The sequence below is a fragment of the Chanos chanos genome, chromosome 1, assembly GCF_902362185.1.
Source record: "Chanos chanos chromosome 1, fChaCha1.1, whole genome shotgun sequence".
NCBI lineage: Eukaryota > Metazoa > Chordata > Actinopteri > Gonorynchiformes > Chanidae > Chanos > Chanos chanos.
This window is the reverse complement of record NC_044495.1, coordinates 21,580,136-21,597,210: the sequence shown is the minus strand read 5'-3', so window position 1 is coordinate 21,597,210 and position 17,075 is coordinate 21,580,136. Positions and strand designations below refer to the sequence as shown.

General features: G+C 41.4%; 2 protein-coding genes across 4 annotated transcripts in view; one reads left to right on the top strand and one right to left on the bottom strand.

Annotated features, from left to right (window-relative positions):
• tspan9b (tetraspanin 9b) overlaps positions 1-3,708 on the top strand; it is a 15,861-nt gene extending 12,153 nt beyond the window's left edge. For all 3 annotated transcript variants that reach the window (XM_030787387.1, XM_030787379.1, XM_030787372.1), the window contains 6 exons: positions 61-252; positions 523-597; positions 801-902; positions 1,472-1,603; positions 1,893-1,976; positions 2,356-3,708. In XM_030787387.1, coding sequence (XP_030643247.1) covers positions 61-252; positions 523-597; positions 801-902; positions 1,472-1,603; positions 1,893-1,976; positions 2,356-2,427 — 657 coding nt within the window. In that variant the 3' untranslated portion in view covers positions 2,428-3,708. The remainder of the gene's footprint in view (positions 1-60; positions 253-522; positions 598-800; positions 903-1,471; positions 1,604-1,892; positions 1,977-2,355) is intronic.
• Positions 3,709-5,582: 1,874 nt separating this feature from the next.
• elapor2b (endosome-lysosome associated apoptosis and autophagy regulator family member 2b) lies at positions 5,583-15,912 on the bottom strand. Its single transcript, XM_030772253.1, has 22 exons — positions 15,802-15,912; positions 13,993-14,113; positions 13,432-13,621; positions 12,919-13,066; positions 12,682-12,771; positions 12,117-12,222; positions 11,872-12,021; positions 10,455-10,543; positions 9,850-10,030; positions 9,579-9,707; positions 9,308-9,398; positions 9,117-9,219; positions 8,405-8,542; positions 7,977-8,240; positions 7,589-7,762; positions 7,173-7,362; positions 6,881-6,977; positions 6,555-6,656; positions 6,274-6,400; positions 6,015-6,193; positions 5,774-5,936; positions 5,583-5,651 (listed from the first exon to the last, which is right to left on the bottom strand). Exons 1-22 carry the CDS (start codon positions 15,910-15,912, stop codon positions 5,583-5,585), a joined length of 3,012 nt encoding a protein of 1,003 aa, XP_030628113.1.
• Between the last annotated feature and the right edge of the window lie 1,163 nt (positions 15,913-17,075).

Sequence of the window (17,075 nt, the reverse complement as noted above, 5' to 3'; positions counted from 1 at the left end):
GATAGGAGGACCATTCACATGGATCAAGACCAAAAACCTCCGATTTCTCTCCCTCTCTAGTTGTCGGGATGTGGCTTGCTGGGTGTTGGGATTTGGCTGTCTGTGTCCCAGGGCAGCTTTGCAACCTTCTCACCCTCCTTCCCTTCTTTCTCTGCTGCCAACCTTGTCATCACCCTTGGCACGGTAGTCATGGTGACAGGCTTTCTTGGCTGTCTGGGAGCCATCAAGGAGAACAAGTGCCTGCTTCTTAGTGTGAGTGGTAAATTCCTACAATACCCACAATGCACTACGCCTCTAGACTCTCTGTGTTAACAATTCTCTGTTACAATTAGAACACTGTTATGATTAGTCTTCTTTAAACTGTTAATTAGTGAGCTCTGTCTCACTGACTAAATGGTTTATATAAATGCATAGAACTAGTATGATAATGTAATGCATGTCATTGTGTATGTGCCCCTCGCTCTTCCATCTATTTTCCTCTTTCTCTCTCTCATTTTCTGTTTTGTGCTTTCTTTTTCACAGTTTTTCATTGTCCTGTTGATCATTCTGCTGGCAGAGCTTATTCTACTCATCCTGTTCTTTGTGTACACTGATAAGGTGAGTCATATGTACACGAACAGACAGACACACACACACACACGCATGCACGCACACACACACTGTCTCCCTCTCTTTCTCCAACTAGCTCTCATACATGTGCAAATCCTGCCATTTTAGAACTTCTCATTAATTGAAATGTCATATGGATAATTCCAGTGCCATATAACAATAACATGACCTTTGCTCTGTGATCTCTGCAGATTAGTGAGAATGCAAAGAAGGACCTGAAGGATGGCTTGAGACTCTCCAACACAGACAACAATGTTGGCCTGCGCAATGCCTGGAACATCATTCAGGCTGAGGTGTGTGTGTGTGTGTGTGTGTGAGTGAGTGTTGGTGTGTATGCTGTGTTGTGTGTGTCTCTATGTTTGTTTGAGCATGCATTTCTGTGTGTGTGTGTGTGTGTGTGTGTGTGTGTTTGTGTGTGTGTACATCAGTCTCAATAATGCAGGGTCAATTTGAGTTCACACGGTGAGTTATGAGTGTAATGGATGAAAGCTCCCATAGAAAGGCATTACTCAGTATTGATTGTACAGTGGGAGTAATGTATTACTAAAGCAAGTCTGTCATCACTTTGTACTAGAATAATTCATACTGAATTACAATTATAAGAAGTTTAATACTGCCACTGCTCTCATGGCAGCATGCTGGGTTCTAGAGCCTCTTATCTGTTCCTATGTGTATCTCTTTGTGTGTGTGTGTGTGTGTGTGTGTGTGTGTGAGGGTTGGGGGTGTGTGAGCAGCACATGTAACTGGTCAGTATTCGCCATCCACAGCACTGTTTACTGTCTGGGTGGACAGTATGCATGTTTGTGCATGTGAGAAAAAGAGAAAGACAGAGAGAAATGTTAATCACTCTCTCTGTCTACAGTGGGAGTGTTGTGGTGTGACTGGGCACACAGACTGGCATGAAGCCCTGCAGAAGAAGATGGTGCCTGATCACTGCTGTCAGGAGCATTATAAAGAATGTGGCAGCAACACCACCAGTGTCTTCTGGACAAGGGTGAGCTTGTTGCCATGACCACACACACACACACACACACACACACACACACTCGCGCGCGTGTGTGCACACACTTAGTCTCAATATAATAGTGGTCCACTCACTGTTCTTGACACCTCCAATGATTTGATTACTAATCTCTCTATCAGAGATTTTTTTCGTCTTGGCTTTGAGACCAGAAGACCACTAAACTGGTCTGGTGTGGTCTGGTTCAAATTATGCCAGTAGGTCTAAGGTGAGATTATAGACAAACTGTCAGCTGACCTTTGTGCTGACCCCTGTCCTCCAGGGCTGCTTTGAGAAGGTCGAAGAGTGGCTGGATGACAACAAGCATGTACTGGGAACCATCGCCATGTGTGTGCTAGTCATACAGGTAATATGTAAATGTATACACACACACAAACACACATGGAAATTGTTATGCAGAAATTAGGTATTTGAAAAACCCAGTAATCATGGAACTGGTCTGTTAGTCAGAGTCAGAAAAACTTTATGTAGATTTTAGGTTTTAAATGGCCTTTACCTGATATATGCAAAAAACAAACAAACCCCAAAACAAAACAAAAAAAAACCACACAAAAAACAGATAGCAGTCAAGTGTTAATGAGACAGTGATAGTCTTAACACTCTCTGTCACTCCCTGTGCTGTCACTGAGACACTCAAAGCTAAGCACTCTAGGGGAAAATGTACTCTCCAGCCCTGTGTTCTGCCCTCTCAGTGTCTGTCTCTGACTTTTCTCTCTATCCTGCAGCTCCTCGGCATGGCCTTCTCTATGACTCTGTACCAGCAGATCCACAGAGTGGGGAAGAAATACAATGCTTAGAAGGACAGTGCTCCCTCCAAAACTACAACTCCCACAGTCCCAATGCTGCCTCAAGATTCCTCCTCATTCCTGTCACCGCCAGACATGGTATTGAGGAACTTGGGAGATAGTGGAATATTTGCTTTTTATGATCCACCTTTAGATTTTATATATAGAATGCTTCTCACAAAAGACATTTCTACATTGTAACAATTGAGAGTTTATGGCCCTTAACTTCTTCTTAAAGTAAACTTGAGGTGACCATTTCAAAGGAAAGCAAGCAGAGAAGAATCTGAAGAGAACATGAGGAGAGTGTAAGGACCTTTGAATCTGAGGAAGTTAGTATTAAGGACCTTTGAGTTTTAGGAAGTTAGTATGAGTGGCACCCTTTGGGAATGTATTCTCCAGGACTCTGGGGGGAAAGCAAAGATGGGCGCTCATAGAGACTATATGGAGAAAAGTGTACCATTCACTGCAACAAGGAGACACACTTACACACAAACACACACACACACACACCTTGTACTGTGGCCCATTTAAGCATGCTTCAAACACGGTCTTTATGAATTTCCATCAAATCATAAGCTGTTATGATGGACTTAATGACCTTATTCATTTGAGCTGTGTATTGTGAAATGTTTGATGAATTCATATGAAAATGTGGTTGAGTAGACAGTGTTCCTCGTGTTTTCATTGTGGCAAAAGACATTTTAATGTGCGTGTATGTGTGTGTGTGCATGAGTGTCAGGAGTGTTTATCTGATGTGTTTAATGATTTTCTTTGTAGCTCAGGGCCTCTGTTGCCCTCCTTCCCTCTCTCTCCTCCTCCTCTCTCTCTTCCTCTCTATCCCTCTCTCGCTCACTCTCTGCTCTGTCATTCATTGATCTTTTCAAGTTGGAAGTCTCTTGCCAGAAGCCATTGCCGCAGTTCCGTATGGACTGCAGATAACAAAGAGAGGGGAAGGAGATGAAAAGATGGACTGATGGAAGGAGGAGAGAGGAAAGATAGAAAGATCTATAGACAGCTGTAGAAAACAAATCTTTCAGTAAACCATGATTTTGTTTTATTTTAATTTACTTTGGCTCATGTGAGGACTGTGAACATGAAATGTACTCATTGAATCCTGACTGAAGATACCATACTAACATCAGTTCTACCATAGGTTATCCCTGCAAACCATATCTGGCCAGTTGCAGGTGACTGGTTTCACCTGATATTACAACAGTAACTTTGTACTCAACAAAACATAATGTAGGTCCAGACAAGTTCTGAAGATTAAAATATCATGATGTTTTTTGGTTTTCCACTCAAAACAGAGGTTGTGAAGTTGGTGCATACTTGTGTTTTTCAATTTCCCAGCAAATCCAGCTTATCCTTTTCTCTCATAGAAGAGTAAATAGTGAAAAAAGATCCCGAATGATTCTGAGGTGCGTGTGTGTGTGTGTGTGCGTGTGTTTGTGTGATTATACCCATTATCCTGCACCACAGACATAAAGCTCACTGTAGGTTTATTAAAGCATCTGCAAGAATAGTAACAGAAAACAAAACCAATGAAAAATATTTAACAAGACTTTTTACAGCTCCAGATACATAACAATACAAAATATAAAATACAAAACAGTAACAGATCTTGTCCATTGCAGTAGTTGTGGTGTGATGGTAGTATGGATTCCTCAATGTATAGTTTGCAGGAGAGTAGAGGGGACATTGCAACACTGGGTTTTCTGTAGGCCTAAAACGTCATAAAGTCTCAAAGGAAACAGGCTACTGAACTGAACTGAATTGAACACGCAGGTGAAGTTACAGGACGCTCCAGAGCTCCCTCTACTGGCCAAATGCTAGATGTGAGTTTGTATGAGCAAGGGAGAGCAACAAATACATAATTTGTATAAATTTCAAACAAATGTATCAGCTGTTTCTTTCAATCCTATTTTTTTCTCAGCATTTTACACATTCAGTTGAAATAACAAATGCATAGCTCTGGAGTCAAAATTGCTTTTGTCAAATCCATTTTCAAAATGTGTGAAAGCAAGCAAACATTAAAAGTAAAAGCTAGCAGAGCCAATTAACACTGAACTGTCAGTGTCACTGATCTGTTGGAATACAATGTAATGTGTTAGTGAAATGTAGGTATACCTAAAATATCTCTATATAGAGTGACTATCAAATATGGATGTTTGTAATGACACTGGTACTTGTCAAAATTAAACATAAATGGACAATGAGCAAAGCCCATGACTGGATGCTTTAGACATTTCTACACTGAGAAAAATAGTTGTACTGTGAGGTCCATTCAACTCTTATGTATGTGCAGTGCTGAATATGTTTTACAATAGCATGACCTTTTAAGTCCCTGAGGGGAAATGGTTGTTAGGGCTGTCAAATATCAATGTTTTGTGTCAATATTGTGTTAGCAGAGTGCAAAACGGCCACCTTTGGTTTCTTCTCTAAGCAATGTCTCTCTCCAGACTCTGGGCTTGTGTACTACAAAAGATATGGCTATCACATAAATTCATTATTTCTTGTTTTGGTTGTTGTTGTTGATCTGAGACTATATTTTTGAATAGAAGTAGAGAAGAACATACATAAATCTGTGTACAGTTTTATGTACATCTCAGTATTGTTCGCCAAACAACCCATTTGATCATGATGTTATGTAGTTAACAGATTACCGTACTATAGTGGATGGAAAGGACTGCTCTTCTGCTCACATGCTGTGTGTTTTGAGCCTGAAAAGTATTTTTTTTAAATGATAGTGTTACATGTCACAGGGCCAGTTTTCTGGATCCTTGACAGAGACTTAAAGTTTTTTCAACTAAGAAAACAGTAACAGTGAAATCTAGACCACAAGCAGACTTAATGTGAATGGAAAACCGTGTGGGAGTGTTTTGAAATACATCCCCGTGCAACTGTCTCATCTCAGCATTGAGGACCCGTATATATTTATATATATATGTATATATTAAACTGAAAAATAAAAAAAACATGACAACAACTGAGATAAACCATGAACAGATGTTGTAACCTCAACTGCAGTGGCAAACAAATGCAGACATACTGAACGGCTAAAAGAGCCCAAGCACACACACAGTCACTTTCCCCTCTCACCCCTTCCTTTCTCTCTCTCTCTCTTTCTCTTATTTGTCCATATTCTTCCTCTCTTTCTCTGAGGTTATTTATCCCCAAACCCATCTCTCTGCTTTAGATGACTTCAGTTGGACGGACTCACTGTCATTCCGGTCACCCTAGAAACACACACACACACACACACATATATATTCAGCGCCTCATCCTCTCATATCTGAGCAGTTATTTAATATGAGGTACGTAAGGGTCAATAGGTCGAGAGTGAAATCTATTCTCTCACCTTGCTGGCGATGGCCTTCAGTTTGCCCAGTAGCGATGGAGTGTTGGAGTAAACTACATCATCTTCATTTTCCTCCCCCTCATCAAGTGCACAGCTGTCTGCTGCCGGCAGTTCGCAGTCCTTATTGGTCGACATAACCAGCCGAGAATATTTATACTCCAGTCTAATCAAACAGAAAGAGTCAGTCATCAAAATAGAAGATCTGATTGGCTAGTGAGGCTGATTGACAAGAACAACTCACCTTTTATTCTTTTTCCAGAAGTAGCATGTGAGGAAGATGAGGAGAACAGCCATGAACGCCCCGCCCCCTATTCCAAATTTCAACCATAGTGCAATAGCTTCACAGGGGGCAGAGGTTTTGGCGGGAAGTGACATCCCTTTAGTACAAAGCTTTGGCTCATTCCAAACATGTAGGGTTTCCTAGAGACAAAGAGAAAGAAGTGAGAATGCACTGACGTGAGCCAAAGTGTGAAGGAGAGAGAGGAAAAAAGGTTTAGCACCTGCACTCCTCCTTTGCATGCTCCCTCTATAGTGTGGAAGTCTTCTTCAGTGCAGATGGGACAGGCACTGGAACTCTCCCACAGGAAATGAAAGGTACAGCCATCACATGTGCCCGCAGGACACGCACTGAACACATACACACACACACATACACACACAATCAGTACAACTTTTTTTAGACAAAGCATATACACAAACAAGTCTCATGAGAGAATCATAGGAGAGGCGAGCATGTAAACAGATATACACATACTCTAGTATGTCTAGTACAGACTCAAACCTTGGCACTGTCAGTTCCCCACGCTCACTCCTCTCAGGATTACAGCGCAGTGTTATGACCGCAGCACGACCACCCTCACAGGACGCTGTCACCTGGGGCGAGCTAGAGAGAGAGAGAGGAAGAAAATTAGTGTTAAAAAAGAAAAGGAAACTGGAGGGTACATTTTTCTTTTCGACGTTTAACTCCCATCCCCATCGCGACATGTAGCACTTACAATGACCTAAGTGGTTATTTAGATATACTGCACGTAAGCAATCCAGAATATTACACTCTCCAGGAGCTGTCAGTCATGTCAGTTTGCATCATGAACAAAAAACTTGTCTCACCGATAAAAAAAGTGCACATCTGGAACTTTATGTGGTGATTCACGGAAGAGGTCTGGCCTCACACTCACTCCATCTAGACTTTTATCCACTGTAGCTCCTACCAATGGGAGAAAGAAAGGACAAATGCATAAAGAAAAAAAGAAAGATTAGATATAAAAAATTAAAACTAGCAAATATTGATTTATGCTGTTGGTCTTCAGTACCAAAAGCCTCTGATTCAGTATATGTCAAAATATCCAATGACACAATAAAGCGATCCATTCATTTACAGAACAGTGAACATGTCTCTCACCCAAGAAGGTGTCAGCCAGACTGATGGACTGAGAAGACAGTGCAGCTCTGAAGCCCCGCCCATCGGCTGGGATGATGGTTGATTGACAGACAAAAGTTTCAACATAATTGGTAAAGTCAGCAGATTCACTCTGCAGGTCCTTATTGGATAGGTCAGTCACATTATCCGTGCATATGGCTTCTTTCCTTCCCTGCAGCAGAGAGAGAGAGACAGAAGGTGAGCAGAACCTGCCAGGGTTTCTGTATATGTAATATAGCTCCAAAGAGAATGATGTAGTATTTGCTGTGTCTGAAAGTGTGTGTGTCTGAGTACCTCTTCTCAACAGAGATTCATGTAGCATTTATAGTGTCTGTGTGTGTGTGGGTGTATTTGTGGTGCCCGAGCACGTGAGCATACGTGTTTGTATGTGTGTGTACCTCAGTTCCACATAAACTGATGTTAAATTGGTGGTAGTATTTCGTGCCCTTGGAGGTGAAACTAGGCCCGTTCATGATTGACCCCACTGAACTCAGGGCTCTGAAGTCATAGGTCAAAGTTCGGTTTTGATCCACGTGTGAGAATGAACAGTCACTGAAACACACTGAATGTTCCTGCACAAACAAACACATGCACACAGAATAGGGAGTGAATGACTGTAATGTTTTTGGATACAAAGTAAAAACATTTAATTATTAAGACATTCAGTTTTGAGACACATGAATATTTCATTAGGAGCAGTGATAAATGTTTTAAGCTGCTTACTGTACTTGTTGACCTACTACATAAACACACACGTACACAAACACACACTCACTGCCGCGATACCTTATTACTTTTGCTGCCAGGTCCACAGGGTTGGCAGGCATCTCGGCCATAGATATGGTGCCCGGACAGGAAGGTGTTGGGTGGGCATTCCTGGCACTGGTTTGTGTCTGTGTCGATGTAGTGGCCAGCTGGACAAGGCACACAGGAAGAGCCCGTCTGCCCACTGACCAGAGCACACGCATGGCACGAGGAGGCCACGCCATCCAAAGCATTAGTCACTGTGATAGAGTATATCTTCACCACATCATTCACATACTGACGTGCCTGTCAGACAAAGAGAGAGATACATGTATGTGTATGTGTATGTTTTGGTCTGTGTAACTGAGATTCATTTGTGTATGAATACATTTTTTTCATAGATGTGTCCAAGCCTTAGGTGGTTTATAAGCAGAGGTGGTGTTGGAACGTGTGTGTGTGTGTCTACTCACATCTGAAGCCTTGTTGGTGCGTTGGAAAGCCCATGTAAATGACACAGAAGCATTCTTGGTCATGATGTGTGTGTAGGACTGTCTACTCTTACTGCCCTCCCATGACTCCACCACATTAGTACTTTTCCTGTTCACGTCCTGCTTAGAAATCACACACGCGCACACACATACACAAACACACACACACACACATGTACGCGCGCGAACACATTTTTTTTGTGTTAATATGAACCATTTGGAATGAGGGTCATAAATCAGGAAGTCATATCATAATGTGACCGTGAGGGTGTCATATTTAAGGTAAGGACTATAATTTTCAAACGTCAAAACATACACAGTATCTCAACACTAGGCAAACACACTGGTTAAAGGTTTTAACTGTACAGCAGTAAGAGGAGCAGCCAAGACACCGTAGGGGTGTGGGTTAAAAACCCAAACATGATGGTTCAATACGGATGTGCCCCTGTGTAGTTTCTAACCCCAGGGTTACTCTAGAGGTGTGTGACCTCTGATCTAGGAAATAGTAATTGAAATTCCTCTAAATAGGAGCTTTAACCAAACAAATAAAATGTTAAAAAAAAAATTAAGTTGCTCTGAACTATTTGACAAAAAACAAATGCATTCACCAAAAATGAAAGATTCTCTCACTAACAGTTTCACAAAGAACTCTACAGGGCATGACAAACACATACCAATCTGCAGCATGACTCACCATCATGAAATAGAGTTCACAGTCGGCACTGCAGATGGTCTCAAAGACAAAAGTTATCCTACCAAACTCACTTGGAGTCATTCCAGCTACAGACGTGGGGAGTCTGAGGGAGAAAATAAGAGACATTTTTGATGATAACTGTTGGTTAAATTCAGCTTTTTGAGGTTGGTTTACAAGTCTTGGGGACTCACTTGAATCCAGGAACCCGAAGGTTTAGGATCAGATAATCATTGTCTGACCCTCCAATGCTACTGCGAATATGGTCACCGGCAACCTCCCAACCTACACACACATCAGTGTATGGAGAGCAAAGCGTCTTAATACAGATTACTTACATGTGTTAATATATACATTTTCTCATATCTAACCGTACCCACACATACACACACACACACACACACACACACACACACACACATACACACACACACACACAATCACACGGATGTCTGTTGTTCTCACCGTTCATATCATCACACTTGGAGTTGCCCACATTGAAGCAGGAAGTCTTAATGTTACTAGGCAGAACATTCCACCATTTGTACTGGTATCCTAGCGATGGTTCTGTGCCTGCTGGACATGGTTTGCAATCTGAGGAAAGAAGTAATCAATTAGCAACACAACTCCAAATGATCTAGAAAGGGTTTTTTGTGTGTGTCTGCCCATGAGGGATGCTCCGGACTGAATGGACAGACAGGTGTATGATAGGGATGTGTTAGTTAATGTGCTCTACCTGCTGTGCCATCAGAGAATGTTCCAGGTGGACAAGGCAGACAGGTTGATGAGTTGTGTGTGTAGAAGCCAGGGTTGCAGGGTGGGCAGTCCTCTCTCTCTCCAGAAGGGGGTAATGACACTGCACCTGTTACATTCTCCAAACACACTTTAGGCTCCACCCAGCGGTATAGCGTCTGGGTCTGAAACATCACCACACAACATTCCAACCAATCCAAATGAATCACTCATACTCATACTCAGTTTCCATTTGTACAACAGTAACAATGAAGTATTGTTTTAAAGCTATACAGTGCATTTCTACCTGCTTGGAATCTTTTTGCCTGTGCAATCTTTGTGCTTATGTCAAATCTTCACAATGAACTACTCAGCAATAAGTATGTCTGTCACTGCAAAACATTTCTGCTGTCTTCACTAACTTAACTAGCTACAACTAACTACAAACAAGAAATCCCACGGGTCAAATGTCAAGATAGCTGAATGTTTTAGCTTAGTTATCCTACTGAGTCCAATTTTATTGGCTATTCTCTCTCCCTCTCTCTCACTTTCTCTCTGTCTGTCTCTCAGATAGTCAGTCACACACACAGACACAGTCCCCTCTCTCACCTTGCCATCACTGTCGCAGGGTGTGTGAATCTGGAAGTAGTCTTTTTCTGTGCAGGGTGGTCTCTCTTTACACTCTGCCCAGCCTTCCTCTGTCAGAGAGACAAGGACATGTACTAAACACACACTGAACTCACACCGTTTAGTCCAGTCTGCCTGTGTATGTTTAAGGTTTTAAAGAGCTCATGGAGACAATACACAGGACATAAAATACTATACTACAAACTACCCATAGCTATACATATGTACAGTAAATTCAAGCCTCCCAAAGTTTAAATGCTATTTGAACGAAGATTTACCAGTTATTCTTACAGCAAAAAAGTTCCACAATGTTTCTTTCATGGTTTGTGTTAGTGTTAAGAGGCGCTTTCGCACCGCAGGAACCTTTCCATAGTTTTTAGAAGTGTTAGAGTAAGAACTTCACAGTTCACAGATCACAGTTCTTTGAACGCCGTTTTGAGAGGCTTTTTAAACTCCTACTTCAGGGTAGGTACTTTCGCAGCGCAATAGGAACCTTGGGTGACGTAGGTATACAGTGATTGCAACCGCGATCCGTGTAAAATATAAAGTCTTAGTTTTTGATATTCAGGTCCAAAAATGTCTGGAATTGTAGGAGGGGAGGCATGTTCAGTTTTTATATGTTATTTTACCGCTATTTTATATCCCACAACAATGACCATTTCCGCAACGTCCAATAGGCTACCACTTTGTTTGTACGTTAAAGATTGTAGCGTGTTTGTGTGTCCGCTTGTGTGGCTGCGATCCGCATTTTAACCTAGAAGAAGAACGTGTTTATCCAGCTTACGATTTTAGGGCTGCAGCGGGGAAAAAGGGAAAAAAAAAAAACCACGACGCTGCGAGCAAGCGTCAAGCACCAGCGCTATGCTAGCACCCGGAAAGTACTATGCATCGTGTCGTTCACTGCTGTAGGGGGACATTTTTTCCATTGGACTGGGTCTATCGACATGCAATTTTATTTTCGTTAATGAGAAAGTAGTTGTGTTATCTAATGTGCACTGGATATTCCTGTCATTCAAATTCAATAAAACTCAAAAACGGTGTATAGTTGTCTAGTTTGTCGATTTCTTTTGCCGCAGTAATGGTATTAATTTTTCCTTTTAGAGGTATTTAAAAGGCCTTAAACGTCATTTGTAGGCTACTTAAAAATTTGCGGCTACCCTGGTTAGCCGTGTAAGCAACAGCTCTGAGCGTGACGTAGCTATACCACCGTCGGCCGGCTTACGTCGCTTCAGCGTTCCCACTGGCGGTGCGAATGCAAACAAAAAAGAAGCCCTAGGACGTATGTAGTTCTAGGGGTAGTTCCTCTCGAATGAGACCCCAGACCTTTTCGGTCCGAAAACGCCTAAGGTCAGAGTTGTTGGCTGTAGAAACTTATTATTGTGTCTGTGTGTATACTAACCAGAGTACTGGTTCTCTGGGCATGATGTACAGGAACTGGCTCCTTTAGCAGAGTAAGTGTTTCTCAGGCAAAGGTCACAGGATGAGGATCCTGGGACCTTACTGAAGGTGCCTGGTCTGCAGGGGAAACACTCAGATGTGTATGCCACACCTGCACACAAATACCACAGTCACATGTTACCATCACCATTGACCCAGGATACCCTCTCCACATGCTTAAACACACACACAGATATATACACACACCCTCTATCTGGATGTTCTTTATGAGGACTGGCTTCACTGCCTTCCCACTCAGCAAGATGCCTGTTGTCCTCCAGTACAGAATATTAGTGCCAGACTTCAGATTCACCTGCAACAGTGAGCACAGGACACAACACTCACACTCAAGCCCAAATGCAAATATCATCAAAAACTTTTTGTAAGAGGGGGAAAAACATGTTTTTCTAGTCTACGGACTGTTAAAAAAGCTTTAACACGGTAGAAACCTCAGATATGATGAAGAGATTAGCTTAATCTGTAAACAGTCTGAACTAAGTGTTACTTTGACAGAGACTTCAGCATGTAATCTGATCAATGCTTTTAAACTAAGTTAATTTGTACAGTTATAACACAAGAAGTGATGAGGTATTTTAGAGCCTGAGATAATATGTGATGACCAAGCCTTTTGAAGATCAGCACTGTCCTTAGATCACATCCAAAGCACATGGGGAACAAATCTTCATTGGAAACACCAAGGAGACACGACTGCCCATTCACTGACCATCACATATACAGCTGAAGAAGTGTAAACCGGAAAAAGCTCACTGACCATGTGTGTGGCCCATTCTCCATTGGATGTTGGTTTGATCCATTTCTGCTCAGCTGTCTGGTCCATCTCCTGACATTGGTCATTTTGAATCTGTGCAGGAGATAACAGGAAACATAGGTAACCACTCAGTCCTATTGCTTTAGGTAACTCCTCAAAGCCACGGGAGCAGGGGAAAGTAATGGGTGACAACCAACGCACCCCCCCCCCCATAAGCAGTAAAAGTGATAGTGAACTCACAAAAAACTCAAAGAAGATATTGTTGTCAGTGTACTGGTAGTCAAAGGAAACGGATCCCTGCTTCATCAGGTGTACAGCATACACGAGTGACACTGTACACTCATCACGGTTTGATTCCAAATGAGTCCCCTGAGGTGTCCAGGAAGACCTGTTTGTGCAGACAAACACAGGATGGAACTGTCAAATAATGCCTTTAGGACCAGAGTGTGAAGCCTGGACGTAGCTGTGGCTGATGGTTGAGGTCAACTGTATGTGGTATTCGTTTGAGAGGAATCATTATCCAAAATAATCTCACTGAATCACCATAAATTGAATACTAAATAATTATTTTCCTAGTTGATGAGGGAAAATATATATTAAGTGGCAGAATGGCATGTAGAGTTACAAACCAGTAATTAATTTGTGGGTTATGCCGTGTGTGTGTGTGTGTGTGTGTGTGTGTGTGCGTGTGTGTATTGGTCATTGTTGTGCTGTGTATACACGAGATCGCAGGGGAACACTGTGATATCTGACCGGTTGCAGGTCTGTGTCTCCTCTGCGAGGCTTCCTGTATCCATAAAGGTTGCTACGCTGCTGAATCCAGAGGGGATGGAGTCCCATTGGTCAAATCGCACACCACTGCCCAGTGAATAGGAACCAGCTGCACAGGCTGTGCACTGTTGGGTTGACATCTCTAAAAATTCTCCTGCTTCACAGGAGAATGCTGTAATACACATGCACACACACACCAACGCATGCGTACACACAATTAAATAAACAAGAACACTGTGTCACGAAAACACAGAATCCAAACTGTTAAAAATCTCCTGGTTTAAATTTTTCTGGATTAAACTCTCATACCACAGATTAAACATTTATAAAATTCACTTCTCCCTAAAGTACACTGTGCAACACACATGAATACAAGTTACACATTGCTAAATTCTACTGTTTTACAGAATCCTGAAATTCTGAGGCGGGGCAAACACAGACAATCATCTCTTGGAACTGTCATGCATCAAATGACAAATCTGTTCCTCTACCCTGCTGACACACACACACACACACACACACACACACAGGTTTTGTACTCACTACAGTCAGTGCCTCTAACTGGCTCGGGCAGGCCACTGCAGCTGCCCTGTCTCTGAGGAATAGCCACTCTCCACCGTGAGCCTGTGCTGTCACACTCTGTGTACTCATAGTAGTAGTCTGTCTGAAACACACACACAGGAGGCAGTATACTTAGTGCAAGTGGAATTTGTTAAAAGTGTAGAAAAGCAAAGCAATACAGTCTGCAAGGTATACATGAAATGTGTGAGTTTATATGTGAGTGAATCTATTATATGGAAATATTTCAGTATATTGATACTTCCTTCTTCCTCATACCAACATGCCAATCGTACCTGTGTAGGGTTTTTCTTTTTTTTTTTTTTGAGTATGTGTGTGTGTGTGTAGTTTATATCCCTGCAGCATTGCTAGAGCTAAATGACCCTGTGTGGACATAATTATCTGACAATTGGAGACCCAGTGGGGACAATTGCCAGTTTTGCTCAATGAGAAAACTGATAGTCAATTTAAAGAAAAAAAAACAGTAAACCAAAAGCACAAACACACAGACATGGCCGTTTTTGTGTAATCACCAGGGACACATTCAGAGGGGTGGTGACTGTTGTCATGACAATCATTCATTCTGTTGGGTATTGTGAATAGTAATGAATTAGAGCCTTCCACTGATAACAGCCTCAGCTGCAGTTTGTAAATGTTTGTGAGTATGAGTCTGATAAATATTTAAACACTGCTCTCTATGATGGGGTATTTGTTTTCTATTACTTGCAGTGTAACTAAACTCAAATATTTGCATATGTTAGTAGAATATGGATATCTTCCATACTAGAGCATTCCATGTTCTAGTAGCCTTGCAGATTGTCAATCCCCTATTGTTTACCTTCTCACAGTGTTGTTAAGGCTCACCTCGCTACAGAGCCATAGCAACCCCTATCAGATGGGGTGCTGCTAAGTGTTTGCAGCTGTTACCCCCACCCCTCCTATACTGCATTATGTATGCATGCTGTATGTATGAGTGAGTGTTTCAGTACAGAACATATTACAAAATTTAATCAAGAGAATTGCACGAGTAAAGACGTGTAATGAATTCGTCAGTGACTGAATTCCCTTTGGCCCTTATTCTCGGGACCTGAGCAAAATCTTTGCATTGGAGAACATGCACAACTCCTACAAACGACCTCCCAATTTTATTTTTTTTTTTACTAAAATTACTATAATAGGAAAATACTAGGCCTGCACGGAAAAATGAAATGGGAATTAAAATGTTTCAGTTGGCTTAAGGATGTTTCTGCTCATGAAATATGTAACAATTTAATTTTGCCTGAAACGTCAGCATGAATGTATTAATAATAAACTGTTATCACAAATGATAGGACAGGAACTGTGTAGTCTACGTTGAAAAAAACTGAATGTAACAATCTGAACTACCTATGGTCCTTCGCGCACTGGTGAAAACTACCTCAGCGATTGGTCACTTACACCGTGTCATCATATTATGGGCTCTTCATATGTTATCTGGTCCACAAATCTTACATTTAATAGAACAGTTGTACGCTAACTTTTGTCTTCGCAAAAGCAATTTCTTCCTGGAAACATGACTTTGACCATCTGACAATGTTGTCGATGATAGCGCATTTACAGCACGGCTGTTTACGAATGGGTTGCAGATTTCACATTCGAAAGACAGTTATGTTTATAAAAGGGAATAGTAAACAGAGCATGATTTCTCCAATAACTGCGCCCTATTAGAGAAGGATTCGATAACAATGCGGCCAAAAGAAAACATCGAGTCATTCTCGAATACATAATCATTGCCTGTTTTTGTCGCGCTCTTACCTCTTGACACAGCGGCAGGTTGTCTGACGCGTGCGCTCGTGGTCGAATGCAGATGATGTACGATAAACAGTACAAAAAATAACATAAAAAACACCGGATTCCCCTCGCCATCTTCATTTGTGACACAGTCACACGTTCGCACGGCTGTTACTTCAGGATCTTTGTACGTCTGATCTCAAACGTGTTTTCCTTGAGGCATGAACATACAAGTAAACGCACGCGGCCGCCTCTCTGTCCACAACGATAAGCTGCTGTTGTAATTGCGTCCTGAGCCATCAGGCTGTGACAGTCAGCCATCTGACGTCATATTTGTCTGGTCCTTTCATGCAAGTACAATGACAATGACAGAGAAACATATTGAAAATGCATCCTAATTGCATAATTAAGATATCCATCGTATTATCTCATGTGGTTCCTCTGTTGTAGACTATGAACACGTTGTTGTAATATGTGTACGTGATGTACTTTCAGAGTAATAAAATGTGATTTTAGGCTACATGTATTGTTACGGGAATACTCCAAATTCTGGAAAAAAGGAATGTACACATGAAAAAGACTTCCATATTTAGTTAAGCAGAGCCATATTTCTCTCATCCAAGAGAGACAAGTCTCTCTGTAAATGCTGATTGGTCAAGAAAGTTAATTGTCATTTGCTTAAGCTAACATGTTTAGATTATATATACAAATATATATACATATATGTATATACATATAGTGCCCTGTATTACCCATGCTTTTAATATTTTAACAGTTTATATCCATATTTTGAAAACTGTCGGAGGATATAAAAATAATGTTTGCATAATATATGTATGATGTATGAGTTCTTTACAAGTGAAAGTAAGAAAAGTGCTCTGTTCAAAAGTATGTCACAGAGCCTTTGAGCAGGAGTTTGATCAGAAAAAATAGGGTTTTGAATCTAGCAGTTTGAGAGGCTGAAAATATCTTACAATTAAATTGATATATTCAGTTTTTTATTTTCTCAAACCTGTACACAGCAAGCCCGTGAACAGATCTGAATTCATGACATTGTCTGAGGACAGTACAATAGTCCTACTAACCTGTTCATGCAGTTCAAGACCTAAACAAACTTGGAAACAGACACAGATTTGTATCCTGGCTGCCTTGTCTTTCTGCATACCACATACTGGGATATCTTCATTCCTGCGGTAAATTTCACACTTACCTAGAATTACACTTCCTTGATGTGATTTTCCTATGAGTGTGACTGGTTTGTGAAGCTGTCAAACTTAATGGAAGCAATGTAGCAATGT